Raw genomic sequence first — 20304 nt, forward strand, 5'->3', positions numbered from 1 at the left:
ACCACTACCACCAGCAGCAGCATCAGCACCACTACCACCACCACCAGCATCAGGCCCAGCACCGTCACCATCATCACCATCATCACCATCATCGGCCGAGCTGCTATCCTCGGACTCCTGATATGGAGGACTACGCTCACCTTTGCCATCATCAGTCTCGGTGTCGCTGCTCACTGGTTTTGCTGTTACTTTGCCTTTTCGACGCTTCGGGTCACCCTTCTTAGGTCCCTTCTGCAACTTTCTCTTCCCTAGGTGAGTGTCACCTATATTTGTACGTGCTCAATCGCTGATGGAATCATTCCCCGTAGCCTCACGTAGATCTGACTCGTTTATTTGATCTCTGACAATATAGGACGGGAGAGGGATGTCGCCGTCATCATCATCCTCGTCCAGAACTGGAGCCCGGTTAGATCTACCATATTCCATCCATTCCCGCACCGGTTGAATCTCCTGCAATGGAAGACAGATTGTTTAGTAACATGTCAAAACATACACCATGCGAATGAAACATGTTTAGGGACTACCTTGAACAAATATGCAGCATCTTGAGTTCTTCCGGTCGCATCAATAGACTTATGGAACCACATGACCCCATTGCAATATATCAAAAAGTTGATGACACTCATCCTCGTTGAACCAGTCCATGAATCACACATCAACGTGACGCCAAATAAGGGCCAGTCTTTCTGAAACTTTACGTACCTCGTCTTCAAGTCTTGCTCGTTCTGATCAAGGTACTTGCCATCAATATACCGTCCAGTGGGTGATGTGATACCTTCACCTGCAAACCATATGAAAATCATGAGATACAAGGATGTACACTCATACATATCATTGCAATGAAAGAAAACTTACCCCACTTTTGTGTCTCCCTGACCGCACTAATAAAGTATGGACTGTCAGCCTGTCTTCCAGGAACTCCTGCAATATGGAAAAACTTTGACCAAGTTTTACCAATAGCTTCCTTTGCGTTCTTACCCTTCTGCGTCCAGGAGCCTGTATCAATCCTTGGTTGCATCATTCCTCTTCTCCCACCAGCTGCCAAGTTATAGTCCTCCACCACAGGACTTTCCCTCTGCGAAGTGGACCTTCGAAACATCATCTGCATAACATTCCCCCTCGTCGAACCACTACCTCCTCCACGCTCATATGCACCTCCTCTCTGTTCCACCCCGTCGGAACTTTTTTTTTATCGATTTTGATTTGACTCTTCACAGTTTGCTGTTTGTTCAGTTTTTAGTTGAGCCAACGTGTTGGGTCGGACCAGCTCAGGCCAGTGACGAAGTTGGGCCCTAACACAAAGCCCACTTGAATTTCTCTCGAATCTCGACCCAAGTCAACGGCGGCGCCGGCGGCGCTCTCTGTTCCGAAGCAAGACCACCAACCACGACGGGAACACGGGATGCAAAGAAAGCAACCCCTATCCCCACCAAAGACACGGAGGCGGAGCTCAGCTGGGACTTGGGACGGCGAGGATGGGCACCGACGCGACGCAGCTCCCAAAGATCGACTTCTCCGGCGTGGACCCGTCGGCGCCGGGCACCGGGACCTGGTCGGCGGTGCGCGCCCAGGTGATGGACGCGCTGGCCACGTTCGGCTGCTTCGACGCGGAGTACTCGGCCCTGACGCCGGAGCAACGCGCCGCGCTCTTCGACGGCGCCGCGAGGCCGCTCTTCGCACTGCCCGTCGACACCAAGCGCCGCAACTACTACGGCGCCGACAAGCCCTACCACGGCTACCTCGGCGGCCTCCAGGGCTACGACGGCTACGAGAGCCTCGCCATCATCGACGGCAACAAACCCGAGCCCGTCCGCGACTTCGCCGGCCTCATGTGGCCCGACGGCGGCAGCAACGACGGCTTCTGGTAAGCTTGGTACCTCCTTTCATTTCTCGCAGCAGATCTTGCTCCGTAGAGAAGCATCGTTTGGTTTGACTTTGCTCTGCTTCGGCTGCGCAGCAATGCCGTCCATGGCGTGGCGGCGCGGATCTTTGAGCTGGAAGCGGCGGTGCGGAGGATGGTGATGGAAGGGCTCGGGGTGGCCAAGTACCACGACGCGCTGAGCGCGTCGACGTGGCACCTGTTCCGGATGTCGGAGTACCAGGCGCCCAGCGCCGCGGAGAAGACGGTCAGGTTCGGGTCGCATCAAGACACCAATCTGCTCAGCGTCGTGTGCCAGCACGAGGTGGAGGGGCTGGAGACGCAGACGAGGGACGGGCAGTGGGTCCTCGTCAGGCCATCGCCGACGTCGCTCGTCGTCATGGTCGGCAACGCGCTCCGGGTACGCATCGCTGCACTTCCGTTGGATGTCCTCACTTACTGCTGGAACCTTCTGGCCCTTTGGTTCGGGAAGGTTAAACTTAATTATAGAACTTGTGTTAATTCACGAGACAAATCTAATGAATTACAAAATGGTTATTATATCATCACTAAAACAAATTATGAATAATTAGACTCATTAAATTCATGAATTTGCATATATGCAAAAAAAAATTGCAAATAGATTTTATTTAATATTCTAAATGACGATATTCTCATTTGATGTGGCTAAACATGAATCCCTAGTGCTAAACTTTAATTCCTGGTAATCAAACGGGGCTAGTACATTAAGTAGGCAGTTTCAAGCTTATCTTAGGCGCGATCGAAGCAATCCATTTCTATACTAATGATGCTTCGTGCTTCTGATCTTTCACGTCCTCTAGGCATGGACAAACGACCGTATGCACGCGCCATTTCACCGGGTTACCGTCCCTGGGTGTCGGTATCCTGTAGCAGGGATACTGACTCTTACCGCAGCAAGACAGGACCCTCGTAGTTATCCGTAACTACGCGTAAGGACGGAGTAGCCAGGCCCCACCGGTCAGGCTCTTCCCTCACCAGGCCAACGGCCCCGGACCCGTTCCCCGCCTGGGGATGGATCCGGAGACGCCACGTGTCTCTAAGGGATGGAAGCTCTGAGCTGACAGCTAGGCCTCGGACTCCCCATAGGGGTCCGGGACCTCCTGCGCCGTCCGGACCCCTCTTACCGTGCGGGGGTCCGGAGACGCCACGTGTCCCGGGGGCACGGGCGCGGGCTCGTGCGCGAGTCCTCCGGAAGGGGGACTCGCCCACCCACCACATTTAATGCGGATGGTTGACGCATGCTCTACCGCCGCAGCACGCGGGACAGCCTTTGACAGGCCCCGCTGTGCACCGCGTATTGTCAAGGTGCACAGTGCAGCCGCCTGTGCCGCGCCCGCGCAGAGCTCGTCAGCCGCATTAAATGGATACGACGGCACGACACTTTTCCATCATGCCGCCTACGCCGCTCCCTATGCAGCCGTTCAGCTACGTGGCAGGCGACGCCACTGGCTACGACGGGCGCCGTTCCGACAAGACAGCGCCTAGACACGCTGAACGGGAGACTCCAAGAGCAGGCAAAGATATCCAGAGAAAGATCTCCTTTGCCTGCAGCGCCATAATGATGAACAGTACTATATTTTATACCGCATCGCTGGGCCCACTTGTCGGGGTCCCGGCAACCATGTACGCGCCTCCCTTGGGATATAAAAGGGAGGCACTCGCTGTGCACAGGACAAGTTTTTTTGGACGAACACAAGCTCTCACACTCTCGTGGGGAGGCAATACAACACACAGTGGACGTAGGGTATTACGCTCCGGCGGCCCGAACCACTCTAAATCTTGCTGTGTTCATCGTGTTCTTGAGTGAGATCGTTCTGGGACCAGCTAACCCCCGAGTATACACCCTCTGGGCTAGGGCGGGTGCCTTCCGCCACCCGGCCGTGGTTGCAGCTCCACGACATTTGGCGCGCCAGGTAGGGGATTCTTTAGCTGGTCACAGTTCATCTCCTCATCGTCCCCATGGTTCGTGTGGACGACGTAGAGATGACGGAGTGTGTGGCGTCCTCTACGCCACACGCTCCCCGTGTTCCTGCTCCAGGGGCAACTGTGCCTGTGGAGCAGCCACCGTCGGCAGCAGTGCGCGCTGCTCGCCGGCAAGAGTCAGGGCGCCCATCAAGGGCCCCCTCACAAGCTGCGAGCGGCGGAGCGCTGGCAGCGGCTAGGGAGTTGCTTCGCAACCCCCCGGCTGGGGCAGCCTCGCCAGACACCCTGAAGCAGTGGCGGGATGATGTTGACCGTCTCCTCCACCTGGCTCAGGCCTCCCCCAGTTCTGCAAGGACTGGGCAACGACCTCCGCCCGGCAATGCGGTGGTACCATACCACCAGCGTCAGGGCGGTGCGTCGGCGTCTGTGCGCTCCCCTACCGTGAGGGGTGCACGAACAGAAGACCTGCGGGCGGAGCTCAACCGCCGGCGCGCGGGAGAGGATGCCCGCGTCTCCGTTGAGAGGGTGCGAGAGCGTCGTCTTAACATTGAGGGCCGTAACCTCAACGCCGACTTGGATGTGGTGGCACCCAAGCCCCCGGTGAACGCCCGGATACAGCCAGGCGCACCAGTTGCCGGGGTGGGCTGCGCTGCACTGGCGGACCACCTCCGAGCGGTGGCATGGCCATCCATGTTCCACCCCCATCTGCCGGAAAAGTACGACGGTACCACTAACCCGTCGGAGTTCCTGCAGGTGTACGTTACTGAAATCACAGCGGCTGGTGGTAACGGCGCCGTCATGGCAAGCTACTTTCATGTAGCCTTGTCTGGGCCAGCCCGGACCTGGCTCATGAACCTCACGCCTGGGACGATCCAGTCCTGGGAAGAGCTCTGTGCAAGGTTCACAGCGAACTTCGCCAGTGCGTACCAGCAGCATGGCGTGGAGGCGCACCTCCACGCCGTGAGGCAAAAGCCCGGAGAAACGCTCCGGGCCTTCATCTCGCGTTTCACCAAGGTACGGGGTACCATTCCTCGTATCTCAGATGCATCTATTATCACTGCTTTCCGCCAGGGGGTACGTGACGAGAAGATGCTCGAGAAGCTGGCGACGCACGAGGTGGAAAGCGTCACTACGCTCTTCTCCCTGGCAGATAAGTGTGCCAGGGCCGCTGAGGGTCGTGCATGGCACTCAGCCCCCCAAAGCGGAGACGCCAAGGCTGGCGGCTCCAGTGCTACCGCTCAGGGCGGTGACAAGAAGAAGAAGAACAAGAACCAGAATCGCGGGGAACTGCAATCTGGTGGACCAGTCGTTGCAGCGGCGGCGCCAGCGGCGACGCCGGCTGCGGCAGCAGCGGCTGGGGGCCAGAATGCACACGGCAAACGCCCTCGCCCGCAAGGTGGAAGCGGAGGTTCATGCCCAGTGCATCCCACCGCTCGCCACAGCGCCGCTGACTGCCGTGAGATCCAGAAGCTCGCGAAGCGGGTCAGTGGGCGGCGTGAGCAGTCCTCCAAGGACGGTTCATCCCCTCCTCGCCAGCGGGCCGGCAAGGAGAAGGCCTCCGACAGCGGGGCCGCCGCCGGGGAGAAGGAGCTGGGGTACCAATCCCCCGCTCGAGAGCTGAAGGGCGTCTACCACGACGACGACTCCGATTCCGACAACGGCGACCGCCGCAAGAAGCTGTATGTAATGTACGGCGGAAGCTGGGAGCTTGTTTCCCGACGGGATGTGAAGACCCTTCGCCGGGAGGTCCTCTCGGTGAAGCCGGGGGTCCCGAAGGCGGCGCCGCACCAGAGGTGGATGAACACCACCATCTCTTTTGGGCCATCTGACTGCCCGGAAAATATGGCCGGAGCTGGTGTACTACCTCTAGTCACCGCTCCCGTCATATCCAACGTGAGGCTCTATCACGTGCTGATTGACGGTGGGGCAGGCCTCAATTTCATCAGCTATGCAGCGTTCAAGCAGCTGCAGATTCCGGAGTCCAAGCTGACTCCCTCTCGCCCATTCTCTGGAGTGGGCCCACACCCGGTGTTCCCTGTGGGGAGCATCACACTGCCGGTCACGTTCGGGACTGAGGAGAACTTCCGCACAGAGAGCGTTCTGTTCGATGTTGCGGAAGTAAACCTCCCGTTCAACGCCATCATTGGCCGGCCGGCGCTCTACCGCTTCATGGCCATTGCTCATTATGGGTATTTGGTCTTGAAGATGCCTTCTCCTGCCGGAGTCCTCACCGTGCAGGGCGACCGCACCGCTGCCGTCGCTGCAGTTGAGAGGCTGGATGCTCTGGCGGCAGAGGCTGCGCGTTCCGAGGAGGATCCGTCCACCTCGCAGCCCAAGGCGCCTGCAAAGGCTCCCAAGGTCCAACCGTCCGATCCGGACCATGTTTCTGTGAAGACGGTGCAGATTGGAGCGGACTCCACCAGGACCACCCGTATCGCGGGGAACCTGGAGGAGAAATAGGAAGACGCGCTCATCGCTTTCCTCCGGGCAAATGTCGATGTGTTCGCCTGGGAACCGTCACAGATGCCCGGGATTCCCAGGGAAGTGATCGAGCACAATCTGAGGATCTACCCCGACGCCACGCCGGTGCGCCAGAAGCCTCGGAAGCAGTCCGTGGAGCGACAAAACTTCATCCGCGAAGAAGTCCACAAGCTCCTACACGCCGGCTTCATCGAGGAGGTCCACCACCCCGTGTGGTTGGCCAATCCGGTCGTCGTCCCAAAGGCCAACGGGAAGCTTCGGATGTGCATCGACTACACCAGCCTCAACAAGGCATGTCCTAGAGACCCCTATCCTCTACCACGTATCGATCAGATCGTGGACTCCACCTCCGGGTGTGACCTTTTGTCTTTCCTAGATGCGTACTCTGGTTTCCACCAGATTCAGATGTCTATAGAGGATAGGAAGCATACTGCCTTTGTAACAGTAGATGGGCTTTATTGCTACATTGTCATGCCGTATGGTCTAAGGAATGCCTTACCCACGTTTGTACGAGCTATGAACAAAACCTTCTGTAATCTGATTAGAGATGTTGTTGAGGTTTATGTCGATGACATTGTGGTCAAGACTAAGGTAGGGTCAACACTAGTGGAGGACCTGTCCCTCGTCTTCGACCGGCTCCGCGCCACACGCACGAAGCTGAATCCCGAGAAGTGCATCTTCGGCGTCTCAGCAGGGAAGCTGCTGGGTTTCCTGGTCTCACATCGAGGCATCGAGGCAAACCCAGCCAAGATCAAGGCGATCGAAGCAATGAGGCCTCCTGGCCGCATCAAGGATGTCCAGAAGCTCACTGGATCTCTCGCTGCTCTTAGCCGCTTCATATCGAGGCTAGCTGAGAGGGCCCTCCCCTTCTTCAAATTATTGAGGAGGTCCGGTCCATTTACTTGGACCGAAGAGGCTGAACAAGCCTTCCAGGAGCTGAAGCAACACCTCACCTCGCTGCCAGTATAGGTGGTTCCAGAGCCCGGTGAGCCGTTGTTTCTGTATCTTGCTGCGTCTGCGGAGGCAGTCAACATGGTGCTGGTCGCCGAGAGGGCGGAGCAAGCTCGCCAGGGGGACACCAGGGTCTCCCCGGCCAAAGATGGTGAGCCGGACCCCGGACACGGGGGCCCGTCAGCCTCACCTCTGCCTGAAGCCCCGGGCCCCGCACAAGGGGGTCCGGACGAGCCTTGTGCCAGTGGGAGCCCGGAGCCGCTGGGCGCCCAAGGACCTGATGTGGTGGATAAGGGCGTGCCGGACCCGGTAATCGGGATTCGGACTGTCCAAAAGCCCGTTTACTACGTCAGTGAAATCCTCCACGAGGCGAAGGCCAGGTATCTTGAGAAGCATAAGCTTATCTATGCGATACTAATTGCGTCCAGGAAACTGCGCCACTACTTTCAGGCACATCGAGTTGTCGTAGTGACCTCTTACCCGTTAAGAGCGATCCTGCACAACTCCAACGCCACAGGCAATATCGCCAAGTGGGCGGCAGAGCTGGCAGAGTTCCAACTGGACTTCCAGCCACGCCATGCAATCAAGAGCCAGATCCTGGCCGATTTCATAGCGGAGTGGACTCCCTCCCCAAGCAATCCTGGGGGTCCGGTCGTCAACGCTGGACCCCCGAAGCCGGAAATCAGGGCACCAGTCTTCACCGAACCCCACTGGACACTCTTCTTCGACGGGTCCGCCCACGAAAAGTGGGCCGGAGCTGGTGTGGTCCTCATCGACCCAAATGGAGATCAGCTGAAGTACATGGTGCACCTTGAGTTCAAGGCCACCAACAACATGGCGGAATACGAGGCGCTGATCTTTGGCCTGACGCAAGCCCTCTCATTGGGGGTCCGACAGCTCCTGGTGAAGGGGGACTCGCAGCTAATCATCAAGCAGGTCCGAGGGGATTGCAACTGCAACAATCCCCAGCTCGCGGCATACCTCATACACGTGAGGAAGCTCGAGAAGGACTTCGACACCTTGGAACTACAACACGTTCCCCGCGAGCACAACTCAGCAGCAGATGATCTCTCTGCGAGAGCATCTACCTGGGCACCCGTGCCTGAAGGTGTCTTCGAAAGACGGCTGCAGAGACCTACCGCCCAGCCTGTCGAGCTGGGTGAAGGGGATCAAGCTAGCACCTCAAAGCCAGCGGTCCCGGCAGCACTCCACCTGTGGTGCCCAACCTGGGCCGTGTGCCCTGTAGAGGATCCTGGTGACCTCGCAGAGCCACACCCACCTACTCAGGGAGCTCCCGATGCATGGATCTCCGAGATCCGGGACTACCTGAAAGATAACATCCTCCCTGATGACGATGTGTCCGCTGAGCGCATAGTCCGGTTGGCTAAACGCTACGCGGTGGTAGAAGGGGATCTCTACCGCCGTGGCGCCAACGGTGTTCTCATGCGGTGCATTTCCCAGGGAGAGGGCCGCGAGTTGCTCGCGGAGATCCATGGAGGCGAGTGCAGAAGTCATTCCTCCTCTCGCACGCTTGTTGGCAAGGCCTTTCGGCATGGCTTCTACTGGCCAACAGCACTCCAGGATGCGGCTGAGCTGGTAAGGTCCTGCAAAGCATGTCAATTCCATGCAAAGCAAATACACACCCCGGCTCAAGCTCTACAGATGATTCCGCCCTCATGGCCATTCGCTGTGTGGGGTGTGGATATCCTGGGGCCATTCCCCCGGGCTGTCGGCGGGTACCGGTTCCTCTATGTCGCCATCGACAATTTCACCAAGTGGCCGAAAGTTACCCCTGTGGTGAATATCACTAAGAAATCAGCAGTCGCCTTCCTCAGGTCCATTGTGTGCAGATTTGGCGTCCCAAGCCGCATCATCGCGGATAACGGGACCCAATTCAAAAGCAGACTCTTCCAAGAGTACTGTGAGGACATCGGAATCCAGCTATGCTTTGCGTCCGTAGCACACCCCCGCAGCAATGGACAGGTTGAGAGAGCGAATGCAGAGATCCTCAGGGGACTCAAGACCCGCACCTACAACTACTCGAAGAAGCATGGTGCCAAATGGGTTGACGAGCTTCCATGCGTACTATGGGGGAACCGGACCACACCCAGCCGAGCCACCGGGGAGACTTCGTTCTTCCTGGTCTACGGGGCTGAAGCATGCCTTCCCCCAGAAATTCACCTGGGCTCACCACGGGTCCAGGCCTTTGACGAATCCATGCAGGAACAGCTGCGGCGCGACGACGTGGACTTCGTTGATGAGCGAAGGTGGCGAGCAGCAATCCGAAATGCACGCTACAATCAGGCGCTCCGGCGCTATCATCAACGGTTCGTGCACAGCAGGGAGCTCCGGGCTGGCGACCTCGTCCTCAGACGAATCCTGAGCCGAGCAGGGCTTCACAAACTCTCCCCCAGCTGGGAGGGGCCCTTCAGGGTTACAGAGGTATGCCGGCCCGGATGCGTTCGCCTCGCCACAGAAGATGGAGTGCCACTGCCCAACCCATGGAACATAGAGCATCTGCGTAAGTTCTACACCTAGGCAGAGCCGGAAAATAATCCTTTCCTTTGTAATAAGATAGAGTTACCGTGCGGCCCAGAGCGGTTGGGGACCACCCTCGTAAACCCAACCTCTGGCATCCATCGCACCGTCGGCTAACGCGCGGCCCAGAACGGTAGAGGTCTGACCTCGTAAATCCGGTCTCTGGCATCCATCGCGCAAGCCATGTACAACAAGATTGCAAAGGAAATAATTTCTTCCAGTTCTGTCTTTGTGTTAAAATTTAAATTCACATGCCGATTCTCAAAGTTTTTACCTCTCTAACCCCCGCGGGGACCTCTGCCCTTGTTGCTACAACTAAGATCTGAGCTGAGTTACTGGACTGCCGTACAGATCCGGACCCTCTTGCTCCTGGAGAAGAGTCCAGACCGTTAGGGACCTACTCTGGAGAGCGGGTGCTTGTTTCCTGGGGTGGTCCGGAGTCCTGTGTAGCCGCTTAGCTGGTTCCGTACCCAAAAGCCTACACACTCCACCACCCTGTAACAAGTACTCTAGTACCTGGAGTCAGGTAATTAAGGGCCCGGACCCCGATCCAGCTCAAGAGTTGGTTTCCTAAATCCAACACGGCATGCCCAGTCCTATAACTCAAAAGATCGAGTACAGCGAAGTGACCTTGCCACTGCTGCCAGAGGCCTGGGATGATGAAGCCAGGTCCGGGGAGATCGCGCTGTTTCCTGGAATGGTCCGGAGCCTTGTGTAGCGCCTTAGCCTGGTCCCGTACCCTAAGCCTACACACTCCACCACTCTGTAACAAGCGCTGAACAACCTGGACCTGCGCATCTAGAGCCCGGACCTTGTACCAGCCTGGCACTGGTCACGGACGAGTCCCGCGGGCCTGTTACTAAGCTGTAAATTTGAAGTGGTACACAGGTTAAGCCCTGATTGGTGGTAGCCAGCCTCAAACCATTGAGCCTACCTACCAGGGGGTCCTAGCATCTGCTTCAAAGCCTTCATGCAGATCAAGATCCAGTCTCAATGGTAGACAGACTCAAAATAACTGAGTCTATCTTCCAGGGGGCTAAGTTGCAGTCCGAGCATCCGCTTTGTTCCACACATCACGGACGGATTCTGCATGCGTCAAGTAGCTAAGTTGCAGTATCATTGCTACTGTATAAGTGAACTCGATTCTTCTATATGAAGTCCTGAATATTACACAGGGAGCAAGGCGCTAGCTCGTCTTACAGACTATGCTGCCCTATACCAAGGAGGTCCAGAGCATCTCCTACGGCTCACATGGCAGACAGGTCCAATCAATTGAACCTATCCGCCAGGGGGCCAGGGCGCCGGGGTGCTGCATACCGCAAATCAACAGACAAACAGCTAAGTTGAAGTTTCTTCTACTTCAAAAATTTCAGCTAATACAAAGTTTGTTACATAATGCAAAAGGGAAAAGGTACAATGCCCCGCTCAAGGGTCCGCAGGTTCCCGCTTGAAGTAGGCGGCAACGAAGTCAACGACCTCTCGCACGCTGTCCCGAGCGGCGGCCTCCGTCTCCGCTGCAGGGCCATCGACCACGGGCGCCAACGAGATGGTCGGGTCGTGGCTCCGAAGGCAGGTCAGGATGTGCTCCGCCACCATCCGGATCAGCTCGCGGCCCTCGGTTTCGAGCTGTCCAGCAAGGACCGGCCCCAGGCGCTGGAGCCTATCCGAAGCAGAGCTCAGCACTGGGAGGGCGTCAGCTATCGAAGCTGGCGGCTCCACCACCTGGATTGGGCTCATTCCAAATGGCACCAGCGCGAGGCTCGCTTCGGCCGCCCAGTCAGCGATCCGCTGGGCTCCCGCGCGCTGGTCCTCCTGGTGCTTCCGGACCGCCTCCTGGACCGCATCTCGCACCCGGGTGTCCAGAACCGCTTTGGCCACCTCCACCTCGCGGGACCTTTCCTCGAGCCCGCGGGACCTTTCCTCGAGCTCGGCCTCCCTCTCCTCCGCCCGATCCCTCAACTTCTTGAGCGACTCACGCTGGCGCCCGAGTTCCTTTTCTATGCCGGTGGCGTGGGCCTCCCGCTTGGCGAGGGATTTCCGGCCCTCCTCCAAAACCGCCTCGTCGGCAGTCAGCTGGCGGGCTCTCTCCTGCAGTTGTTCACGCCATCCCTGCAGAGTCGCAGAGAGGACATCGAGCTCCTGCCTCCGGACCTCGAGGTCCTCGCTGCGAGTCTCCAGCTCGGACTGTTGAGCTGCGAGGTGAGCCTCGAGGTCGGACCGCTGAGCAGCAAAGCCAACAACCTCCAGGGTGAAGTCCTGCTCCCGCTGCGCCAAGGATTTCTCTCGGTTTGACACTGCGAACTCTCGGTCAAACACCTTCCTAAGGTTGGCTCGGTAGTCCTCTTGGTCCGCCTTGAGCTTTGACCGAGTTTCCGCAGCGCGGGAGGCTTCAGCCTTCGTGTGCGCTTCCAGGCGGGTGTGCCAGTCGGCGAGGCGCTGGCGCTCGCTCTCCAGGGCAGACCACTCCCGCCGGAAGGCCACCTCGACGGAGGAGGTTGCCTCCTCGATCGACCGCCGAACCTGCAACAGCACCTGAGGAAGGGGAGTTGCATCCTCCTCCGGGAGTTGGAGCTGCAGGAGCCGCCTGCCAAAGACCACCTCCAACTCCTCCTCTGCAACCGGACCGGAGCTGGAGGTGGGGGCTTCCGCTGCGGCACTTATCTCCGGCGCCTCCGCTGCCACCGCGTCGGGTGCGGCTGTGCCCAGCTCCGGCGCCCCCGCTGCCGCCGTGTCCGGCGCGGCCGAGCTCAGCTCCGGCGCCCCCGCTGCCGCCGTGGCGGACGCGGCCGTGCCCAGCTCCGGTGCTTCCGCTGCCGCCGCGTCGGGTGCGGCTGCGCCCAGCACCGGCATCTCCACCACCGTGTCGGGTGCGGCTGCGCCCAGCACCGGCGCCTCCGCCGCCGCAGCGCCGGGGGCCGCGGCGTCCAGAGCCGGCATTTCAGCCGCCGCGGCATCGGGTGCTGCCCCACCCAGCACCGGCGTTTCTACCGCCGTTGTGTTGGATGCTGCTGCGTTCAGTATCGGCGCCTCCACCGTCGCCGCGCCGGGCGCGGCTGCACCCAGCACCGGCGCCCCCGTCGCCGCCGCCGCGTTGTGCGCTGCAGAGTCTAAAAATGACACGCCAGTCAGCATCACGTCATGCGCCACGGAGCTAGCAGCAGGTCGCTGTACCTGAGGGTCCCGCATCTGCTGTCGCCGTCGCTGTCGACGCCGAGGCCGCCGACGCCTGGGCACCTGCCGATGTGCCGGCGAGGGTAGGAGAACCGCTGGGGCGAGGAGCCCTGGTAACAAGGCAGAAAAGCCTTCAAAAAACAACAAAACAGAGCACCGGCGCAAGGGAAGAGAGCAGGATGACACTAACCCAGAAGTACCGGGTACCCAGCGTCCCCAGAGCCCGGGCCTCTTCTCCTGCGGCTGCTGCTGCTGCCCTTGCAGCTGCGTTGCAGGTGCAACCCGGGCTTGCTCCCGCTGCTGCTGTCCCTGTGGCTGCGACATGGGCGCAACCCGGGGTCGCACCTGTTGCTGCTGTTGCCGCCCGCGTGCCTGCTGCCGCTGCTCTTGCAGCTGTTGCCGCTGCTGCTGCTCTTGCTGCCGGCGGGAGGAATTCCTCGGCGGCGATGGTGGTGGTCCAGTCGCCCTAGAGGCTCGGGAGCTACCCTGGCCTGCACCCTCGGAAGACCTCTGGCGCTTCGCGGCGGGCTCCGAGACCAGGGTCCCGTCGCCCCGGAGTAGCCTGCGCCGGCCTGCGAAGCCCGACGATGCACCGGAGCTGCCCTGTGCCCGGCTGGAGCCGGCTGCGGCCGCGCTGCTAGCCGCGGCCTGCTTCCCCTTCGTGGTGGCGCCGGACCCCGCAGCACTCAGTGTGGCCTGATCCCCGGACGCGCCAAGGATCCGGAGCCCACGGTTCGCGTCGCCTCCGGTTTGGCGTGGGGCCAGTCCCCCGTCGTCCAGGGTTGGTAGGGTGGCCAGCACCGCCGTCCTCGCAGAGTCCTCGCAGAGGGGGACTATGCTCTGCGGAAGGATCAGGTTCTCCGGGATGAAGGCGTCCCCAGTCACGTTCCGCACCAGAACCTCCAAGGCCTCCTGAGTCAGGTCGCTCCCCTCACCGCGTTGGGTCCTGCTGCAGTCGTTGAGGCCGGTGAAGTTCCACGCAGGACGCGGCCGCTGCTTCAGGGGAGCGATCCGGCGCTTCACGAAGTCTCCGAGCACGTGCCACGAGGTGAGGCCGCTCTCCGCCAGTGACCTGATCTTGTCCAGCACGGAGTCGAACTCCGGCTGCAGCGACGGCTTGGCCCTCCAGGATGCCTTGTCGGAGGCGGGCCCCTCGGTCGGCAGGGCGAGGCGCTCGTTGGCTTCAGTGGTGGCGATCACCCAGTCCCTGCGCCACTCCTCCCACTTTCCGCCAGCAAGGCCGGGAATGTAAGGAGTCGCCAGGTCACTCCTCACCTGGAAGTAGTACCCCCCCCACCTCGTCCTTGCTCCTTCCGGACCTCACCAGAATGAAGAAATAGCGGAAGAGAATGACGCAGGGCCGAACTCCCACGAACATCTCGCATAAATGCACGAAGATGGACGTCAGGAGGAGGGAGTGCGGCGTCAGATGCTGAAGTTGGAGGCCGAAGTCTTCCAGCAGCAGCAGCAGGAACGAAGAAATCGGCAGTCCCACGCCGGAGGAGATGTGCGAAATAAATAGCACAAACTCCCCGGCGCGAAGGTTGCCAAGGGGAACCGAGCCTGCTCGCACCCCCCAGCCGGTCTCCTGAGCACTCCATCCCAGCAGACGGCGCACTGTGTTCAACTCTCCCTCGGTCTGGTAGCGGCGGGGATGAACAAGGGACGCCATCTCTCGGTGGAGTAAGAAGCAACCTGTGTGGGGGAGAAAGGGGCGAGGAAAGCTCGAAGGCAAAGGGGCGCAAAGGTTGGAAGGAAGAAGGCGAATGCGGGAAAGTAACCGCGGAATGCGGATTCATCCCATTATAAGCCCGATTCAACCGGCGCACTCCGGAACCGTCGCCGGAACCCAAGCGACGCCCGCGCCCGGAGTTAACCGCCCAGTCCATGACATGGGGGCCCAGGCCCACCTGGCGGGGTGAGCGGGTAACGAACAAGGGTGCGAAAAGACGGGATCTGAACCGTTGCCCACGCGCGCGCGGAGCGAGGCGGAAGCCGAGCTGACGTGCGCGCATTAAGCGCTGGCGTGGCCGAGCTTTTCGGGAACTGCGCCGGTGGTAAATGATCAGTTTACTCTGGCCGCAAGAATGCCGAGCGTCGCGCGCATGACCAGGTGTACCACTGTGCGTGGGGGCCACGAGTCAATAAGCCGTTGCGATGTGATGAGGCAGCGAACAATCCGATGGATGGTCAAGGCTGGTCAAGACCTCTGCAGCAAGAAACTTCAAGCTATGCAGAGCCAAATCGCAGTAGTGGCCCCACCTGCGGGTTCGTACCTCCCCCAAGGTGGGCCCGGGGGCCACTGTCGGTACCCTGTAGCAGGGGTACCCACTCTTACCACAGCAAGACAGAACCCTCGTAGTTATCCGTAACTACGCGTAAGGACGGAGTAGCCAGGCCCCACCGGTCAGGCTCTTCCCTCACCAGGCCAACGGCCCCGGACCCGTTCCCCGCCTGGGGATGGGTCCGGAGACGCCACGTGTCTCTAAGGGATGGAAGCTCCGAGCTGACAGCCAGGCCTCGGACCCCCCATAGGGGTCCGGGACCTCCTGCGCCGTCCGGACCCCCTTACCGTGCGGGGGTCCGGAGACGCCACGTGTCCCGAGGGCACGGGCACGGGCTCGTGCGCGAGTCCTCCGGAAGGGGGACTCGCCCACCCACCACATTTAATGCGGATGGTTGACGCATGCTCTGCCGCCGCAGCACGCGGGACAGCCTTTGACAGGCCCCGCTGTGCACCGCGTATTACCAAGGTGCACAGTGCAGCCGCCTGTGCCGCGCCCGCGCAGAGCTCGTCAGCCGCATTAAATGGATACGACGGCACGGCACTTTTCCATCATGCCGCCTACGCCGCTCCCTACGCAGTCGTTCAGCTACGTGGCAGGCGACGCCACTGGCTACGACGGGCGCCGTTCCGACAAGACAGCGCCTAGACACGCTGAACGGGAGACTCCAAGAGCAGGCAAAGATATCCAGAGAAAGATCTCCTTTGCCTGCAGCGCCATAATGATGAACAGTACTATATTTTATACCGCATCGCTGGGCCCACTTGTCGGGGTCCCGGCAACCATGTACGCGCCTCCCTTGGGATATAAAAGGGAGGCACTCGCTGTGCACAGGACAAGTTTTTTTGGACGAACACAAGCTCTCACACTCTCGTGGGGAGGCAATACAACACACAGTGGACGTAGGGTATTACGCTCTGGCGGCCCGAACCACTCTAAATCTTGCTGTGTTCATCGTGTTCTTGAGTGAGATCGTTCTGGGACCAGCTAACCCCCGAGTACACACCCTCTAGGCTAGGGCGGGTGCCTTCCGCCACCCGGCCGTGGTTGCAGCTCCACGACACTGGGGATGTCAATAGATACTCTGCCATCCTGTTCTCGAACCTCAGCGGCAAGATTCAGGCGCCCGATGAACTTGTGGGTGATGATCACCCTCCTCGTTTCAAGCCTTATTACCACGACGACTTCGTGCGATTCTCCGTTTCTGAGGAAGACGCTCGCCACGAAGATAAGCTCAGGGCCTACTGTGGATTATAGGCAACATAATGCGTCTGCAGTTCAGCCCGGTACACCAGTGTAGAATCTGCTCTGAGAGACTGAGATCAGATCACCCCTGCATACGAGAACGTTTGCAGTACACCCTTGAGTATATTTAGGTCCTGTTTGGTAGGGCTCAATGAGCGGCTCCACGAGCTGCTCCAGCCGGAGCCCTGCCAAACGATGGTTTGGGAACCAGCTCCACATGTGAAGCCCCTGCTGGAGCCGCCGCCGGCTTCCACAGGCGACGTGAAGCCAGCAAAACGAGGCTCTGCGCGGCTCCGGCAGCGGACCATTGCCCTTCCTTCCACGATTGCCCCTAAACTTTGCTGGAATAACCACAATTTTGCCACTCCCCCAACCCTCCAAGCCCCGACGGGAGAAAAAAAAAAGAGTGCTCACCATCCTCCCGTTCCCCTGCTCCCAGCGATACAGAGAGGCCATGAATCCTCTCCGGCAGCCGCCGGCGGCGGCGGCGCGCAGGGAGGGCTCCCTGGCCACCGGAATCGACGGATCCAGGCGACGGCAGAGGCGCTGGGTCCCTGTACAAGGCGGGGGCGGATCCAGGCGGAGCTGCGACGGGAGGCCAAGGTGCGGCGCGCGCTGAGCATCCTCCAAGGGGGAGGGGCCTGGACGCTGGTGGAGGCGTGAGCCTGGTGGAGGCGTGAGCCTGGTGGAGGCGAAGAGGCGGCTGCTGGCGAGCGCGCTCCTGGACCATGGCAACGAGCAGTTCGTGCTGCTGTCGGAGGCGTGCATACTCCGTCCGCAACTTCGCCGCCGTGCGTACCCGTCCAATATTACCTAACCAATATATTTATTTATCTATTTTATTTCCACATGAATTCAATTAAATCCGTCATGTTTCCTTGTATGTATTATACCACAACTCATCAGTTTAAGCAGCTCAAATATCTAAGGGCATATTGGACATTTGACCATGCCAATCCATTCATAAAAAAATAAAATGGAGCTGTTTTGCCAAACGTTTTGTAAAACGGCTCCAACTCCACCAGAGAAGCCACTCCACCAAAAAAACCCAGAGCCGGAGCCGTTTTTGGAGGAGCCGGAGCCGTTTTTGGAGGAGCCGGAGCCGTACCAAACAGACGCTTAGCTTATTGTAGCCTGAAACATGAACAAACTGGCGTTCTGGCAGACATGAAATAATTGATTTTGTGTTGCGTGTTTGCACTCCAAATAAGCAGTTTACCACCACGAACTGACCTGCACTGTATGTAAAGTGTAATCACTTACCGAGTATCCTTCGTGTACAGATCACACGAAACAGAAATCCACAATGTACAATATTATAGCCAAATTTGTTCACACCGGAAAACAACTTGTTCAGAATATATGAATAAACAATTTTCCATCCATCAGCTGGGCACAAGAGCAACCGGGGTAAAATATCAGGCAAATCACCATCCATAGCAGGGATAGTCTGATAGAGAGACTGAAAATTAGGACAGCAGAAGTTCCCTCGGAAGAAAATCAGAAAAGCAAAGATCTGAAGAAAACAGAGCACCAGAAACTGGAGGCAAAATCTGCAAGCTTCGCATATTCTACCAAAATACAATTCATTGCTTCAATTTCCCAGAAACAGTACAACTGAAGATGCTTGCACTTGTCAAATGTGCAAGTGCTCAACACATCAATGAAAACGCAGATAACAGCCTTACCAAGTTTACCTTACAGGAGTCCACAGACTTTCGCCTCTCTGCCCCAAAAACACTGACTAGGAATAACACCATAACCTATATGGTGTTATGGTGTACTACCAACATAATAACTCACATATCTGATGATCAGCCCCATATGAACAGCTTGGTGTCTAGAAGTCTATATTCACATCTTGCCTGAGTGCTAATTATGTAGCCCAATTTCGTTTTCTATCTATGTATTTAGCTATACCTTATTTACGGCTCCCCTTTTCAGCCTCACCTCTGATAATGACATGGTCTTTTTATTTTTATAGGACTGACAATGGCATAACGGATGACTTTGGAGAGGGTGGAGGCGGGCGAGGGAGTGGCGGTCGGTGATGGACTGACAAAATCAGGGGTGCAGGGGGAAGAGGTCGGTGGGGTTGATGGAGTGGCGGAAGTGGCAGCGGTGGCCGTAGGGGCAGACGACGCCCGCGAGCACCATGCGGCAGACCTCGGTCTTGTAGCGCGGGTGGCGGATCACGGGGCGGAGCTCGGCGATGCCGTGCGCAAACTGGCACTGGTCGCCGTACGGGCACGCGCCGGTCTCCTCCCACTTGTTGCACAGCTCCGTCTTCAACATGCCCTGATTGTACACCTCGAACTCCAGCCCGCTGTTGGGCTGCTGCTCCTCCCCACCCTTGAGCTCCCCCTCCCCATTGACGCCACTTTCCATGCCTACGGACACGCGCTGCGGCTTGGATTGCCGCGTTGAGAACAACAGACGAACAGGAAAGAGTCATGAACTGATTGATCGGACACTGTAATCAATCACAGCGACGGGGAAAATGGTGTGTGCATTGATCTCACCGAGCCCAGCTTCGTTGGCTTGGAGGGGCGATGCTTGCCATTCTGGTTCATCTTGAGGTAAACGGGCGACCGGACGGAGATGCTCTTCGGTATCGCCGGTGGGGCTGGCAGCGGTGTTAGAGGAAGAAGTGGGATGGGGTGCTCCTCGGTGAGGCTCAGACCGCTGAACTCGTCGACGAGCCTGCCGCCGACCATCTTGATGCGGCGGGCGAGATCCTCGTTGGCGATGCGGAGCTCGTCGTTCTCCCGGCGGAGCGTCGCTGCCTCGTTGCTGGTGTCGGCGAGGTACGAGAGGCAGACCTCGAAGCAGGTGACCACCTCCTGGTACTGGAGCGCGAGGCGGGCGAGGCGTTGGCGGCGCTCTGCGGCGGCGGCGGCGGCGGCGGCCGCATCGTTCCCTTCATCGACGACGGAGCCGGAGTCGGAGGAGCCGCGGGAGAGCGAGGCGGCGCGCGGCGACGGCGAGGAGAGCACGCGGCCGAGGCCGAAGGGGGACGAGGGGGAGGGGTAGCCGTAGAAGAGATCGCCGCCGTTGAGAAGGCTGGGCGTGGAGAAGCGTCGATCTCCGAAGCCGCAGGGCTCCTTGGGCCCGAACGCCGCGTGCAGGCCGTCGGGCTGGTCCGGAGCAAGGACTACTTCCATGACGGCGCTAGCGCGGTAGCGCCCTGCTCTCCTCTTCCCTCCGCAAACAACTCGCCCCTGCAACCAAAACGGATCAAAACGTCAGGGAAAAATCCAAGGAAAATCACACGAAATATGTCTCTGGAGCGAACTGGACTGCACACTGCAGGAAACATCCACGAAGCATATTGCTCAAGGCGGTGGCAGAACAGAACTAGCCAAACACGAACCAAATTCAAACACAAAAACGAGCCACGAACAATCACAGCATCTGCACTTGGAATTGAACCTAACATTCGAATTCGAATTCAGTTCAAACAGACACGCGAGCAATAAGCAATCAGGGAGCAGCCAATGAGTTGAGTCTACTCAAATTACTAATCCGTTTTCAAATAGAACGGAACCCAGCATCTAATCTACGTTGCAACCGCAACAGTCACATCAAAATCCACCCCAATTAAGCAGGGAGAGAATCAAACACGGCGGATAAAACCGATCAAATGCACAGCTCAGATAGAGGAACGAGGATGGAAGCTAAGATCAAACAGCTCGCGCACTCACCTCTTCGCTAGCTCCCCCTGCTGGAGCGCGCGTTCGACTCGGGGCGCGGATTTGGGGGTTGGAGAGGAGTCCGGAGAAACGAGGGCCGGGAGGGAAGAGGACCGGG

At 58.7% G+C, this 20304-nt stretch overlaps 2 protein-coding genes across 4 annotated transcripts; one reads left to right on the forward strand and one right to left on the reverse strand.

Annotated features, from left to right (window-relative positions):
* Window positions 1-1387: 1387 nt before the first annotated feature.
* LOC120697763 (probable 2-oxoglutarate-dependent dioxygenase AOP1) lies at window positions 1388-18995 on the forward strand. 2 transcript variants are annotated; one of them, XM_039981086.1, is made up of 4 exons: window positions 1388-1864; window positions 1958-2279; window positions 2701-2753; window positions 16317-17002. In XM_039981086.1, the coding sequence occupies exons 1-4, from the start codon at window positions 1476-1478 to the stop codon at window positions 16504-16506; spliced, it is 954 nt and encodes a 317-aa protein (XP_039837020.1). In that variant the 5' UTR covers window positions 1388-1475; the 3' UTR covers window positions 16507-17002. The 2 variants fall into 2 exon arrangements, with proteins under 2 accessions (XP_039837020.1, XP_039837021.1); XM_039981087.1 differs by lacking the exons at window positions 2701-2753; window positions 16317-17002 and adding an exon at window positions 18479-18995 and having other exon boundaries at window positions 1389-1864.
* Window positions 18062-20304, reverse strand: LOC120697761 (zinc finger CCCH domain-containing protein 39-like). 2 transcript variants are annotated; one of them, XM_039981082.1, is made up of 3 exons: window positions 20199-20304; window positions 19017-19715; window positions 18062-18897 (listed from the first exon to the last, which is right to left on the reverse strand). In XM_039981082.1, the coding sequence occupies exons 2-3, from the start codon at window positions 19656-19658 to the stop codon at window positions 18559-18561; spliced, it is 981 nt and encodes a 326-aa protein (XP_039837016.1). In that variant the 5' UTR covers window positions 19659-19715; window positions 20199-20304; the 3' UTR covers window positions 18062-18558. The 2 variants fall into 2 exon arrangements, with proteins under 2 accessions (XP_039837016.1, XP_039837015.1); XM_039981081.1 differs by having other exon boundaries at window positions 18062-18903.

This window comes from Panicum virgatum, chromosome 3K (assembly GCF_016808335.1).
Source record: "Panicum virgatum strain AP13 chromosome 3K, P.virgatum_v5, whole genome shotgun sequence".
NCBI classification, from domain to species: Eukaryota; Viridiplantae; Streptophyta; class Magnoliopsida; order Poales; family Poaceae; genus Panicum; species Panicum virgatum.

Excerpts from the sequence above, each read along its gene's own strand:
- LOC120697763 (XM_039981086.1), top strand. The coding sequence starts at position 1,476 with ATGGGCACCGACGCGACGCAGCTCCCAAAGATCGACTTCTCCGGCGTG. Across the intron at positions 1,865-1,957 it reads GGCAGCAACGACGGCTTCTG|CAATGCCGTCCATGGCGTGG; the intron begins GTAAGCTTGGTA and ends TCGGCTGCGCAG. Across the intron at positions 2,280-2,700 it reads TGGTCGGCAACGCGCTCCGG|GCATGGACAAACGACCGTAT; the intron begins GTACGCATCGCT and ends CACGTCCTCTAG.
- LOC120697761 (XM_039981081.1), bottom strand. The coding sequence starts at position 19,658 with ATGGAAGTAGTCCTTGCTCCGGACCAGCCCGACGGCCTGCACGCGGCG. Across the intron at positions 18,904-19,016 it reads AGCCAACGAAGCTGGGCTCG|CCGCAGCGCGTGTCCGTAGG; the intron begins GTGAGATCAATG and ends CGGCAATCCAAG.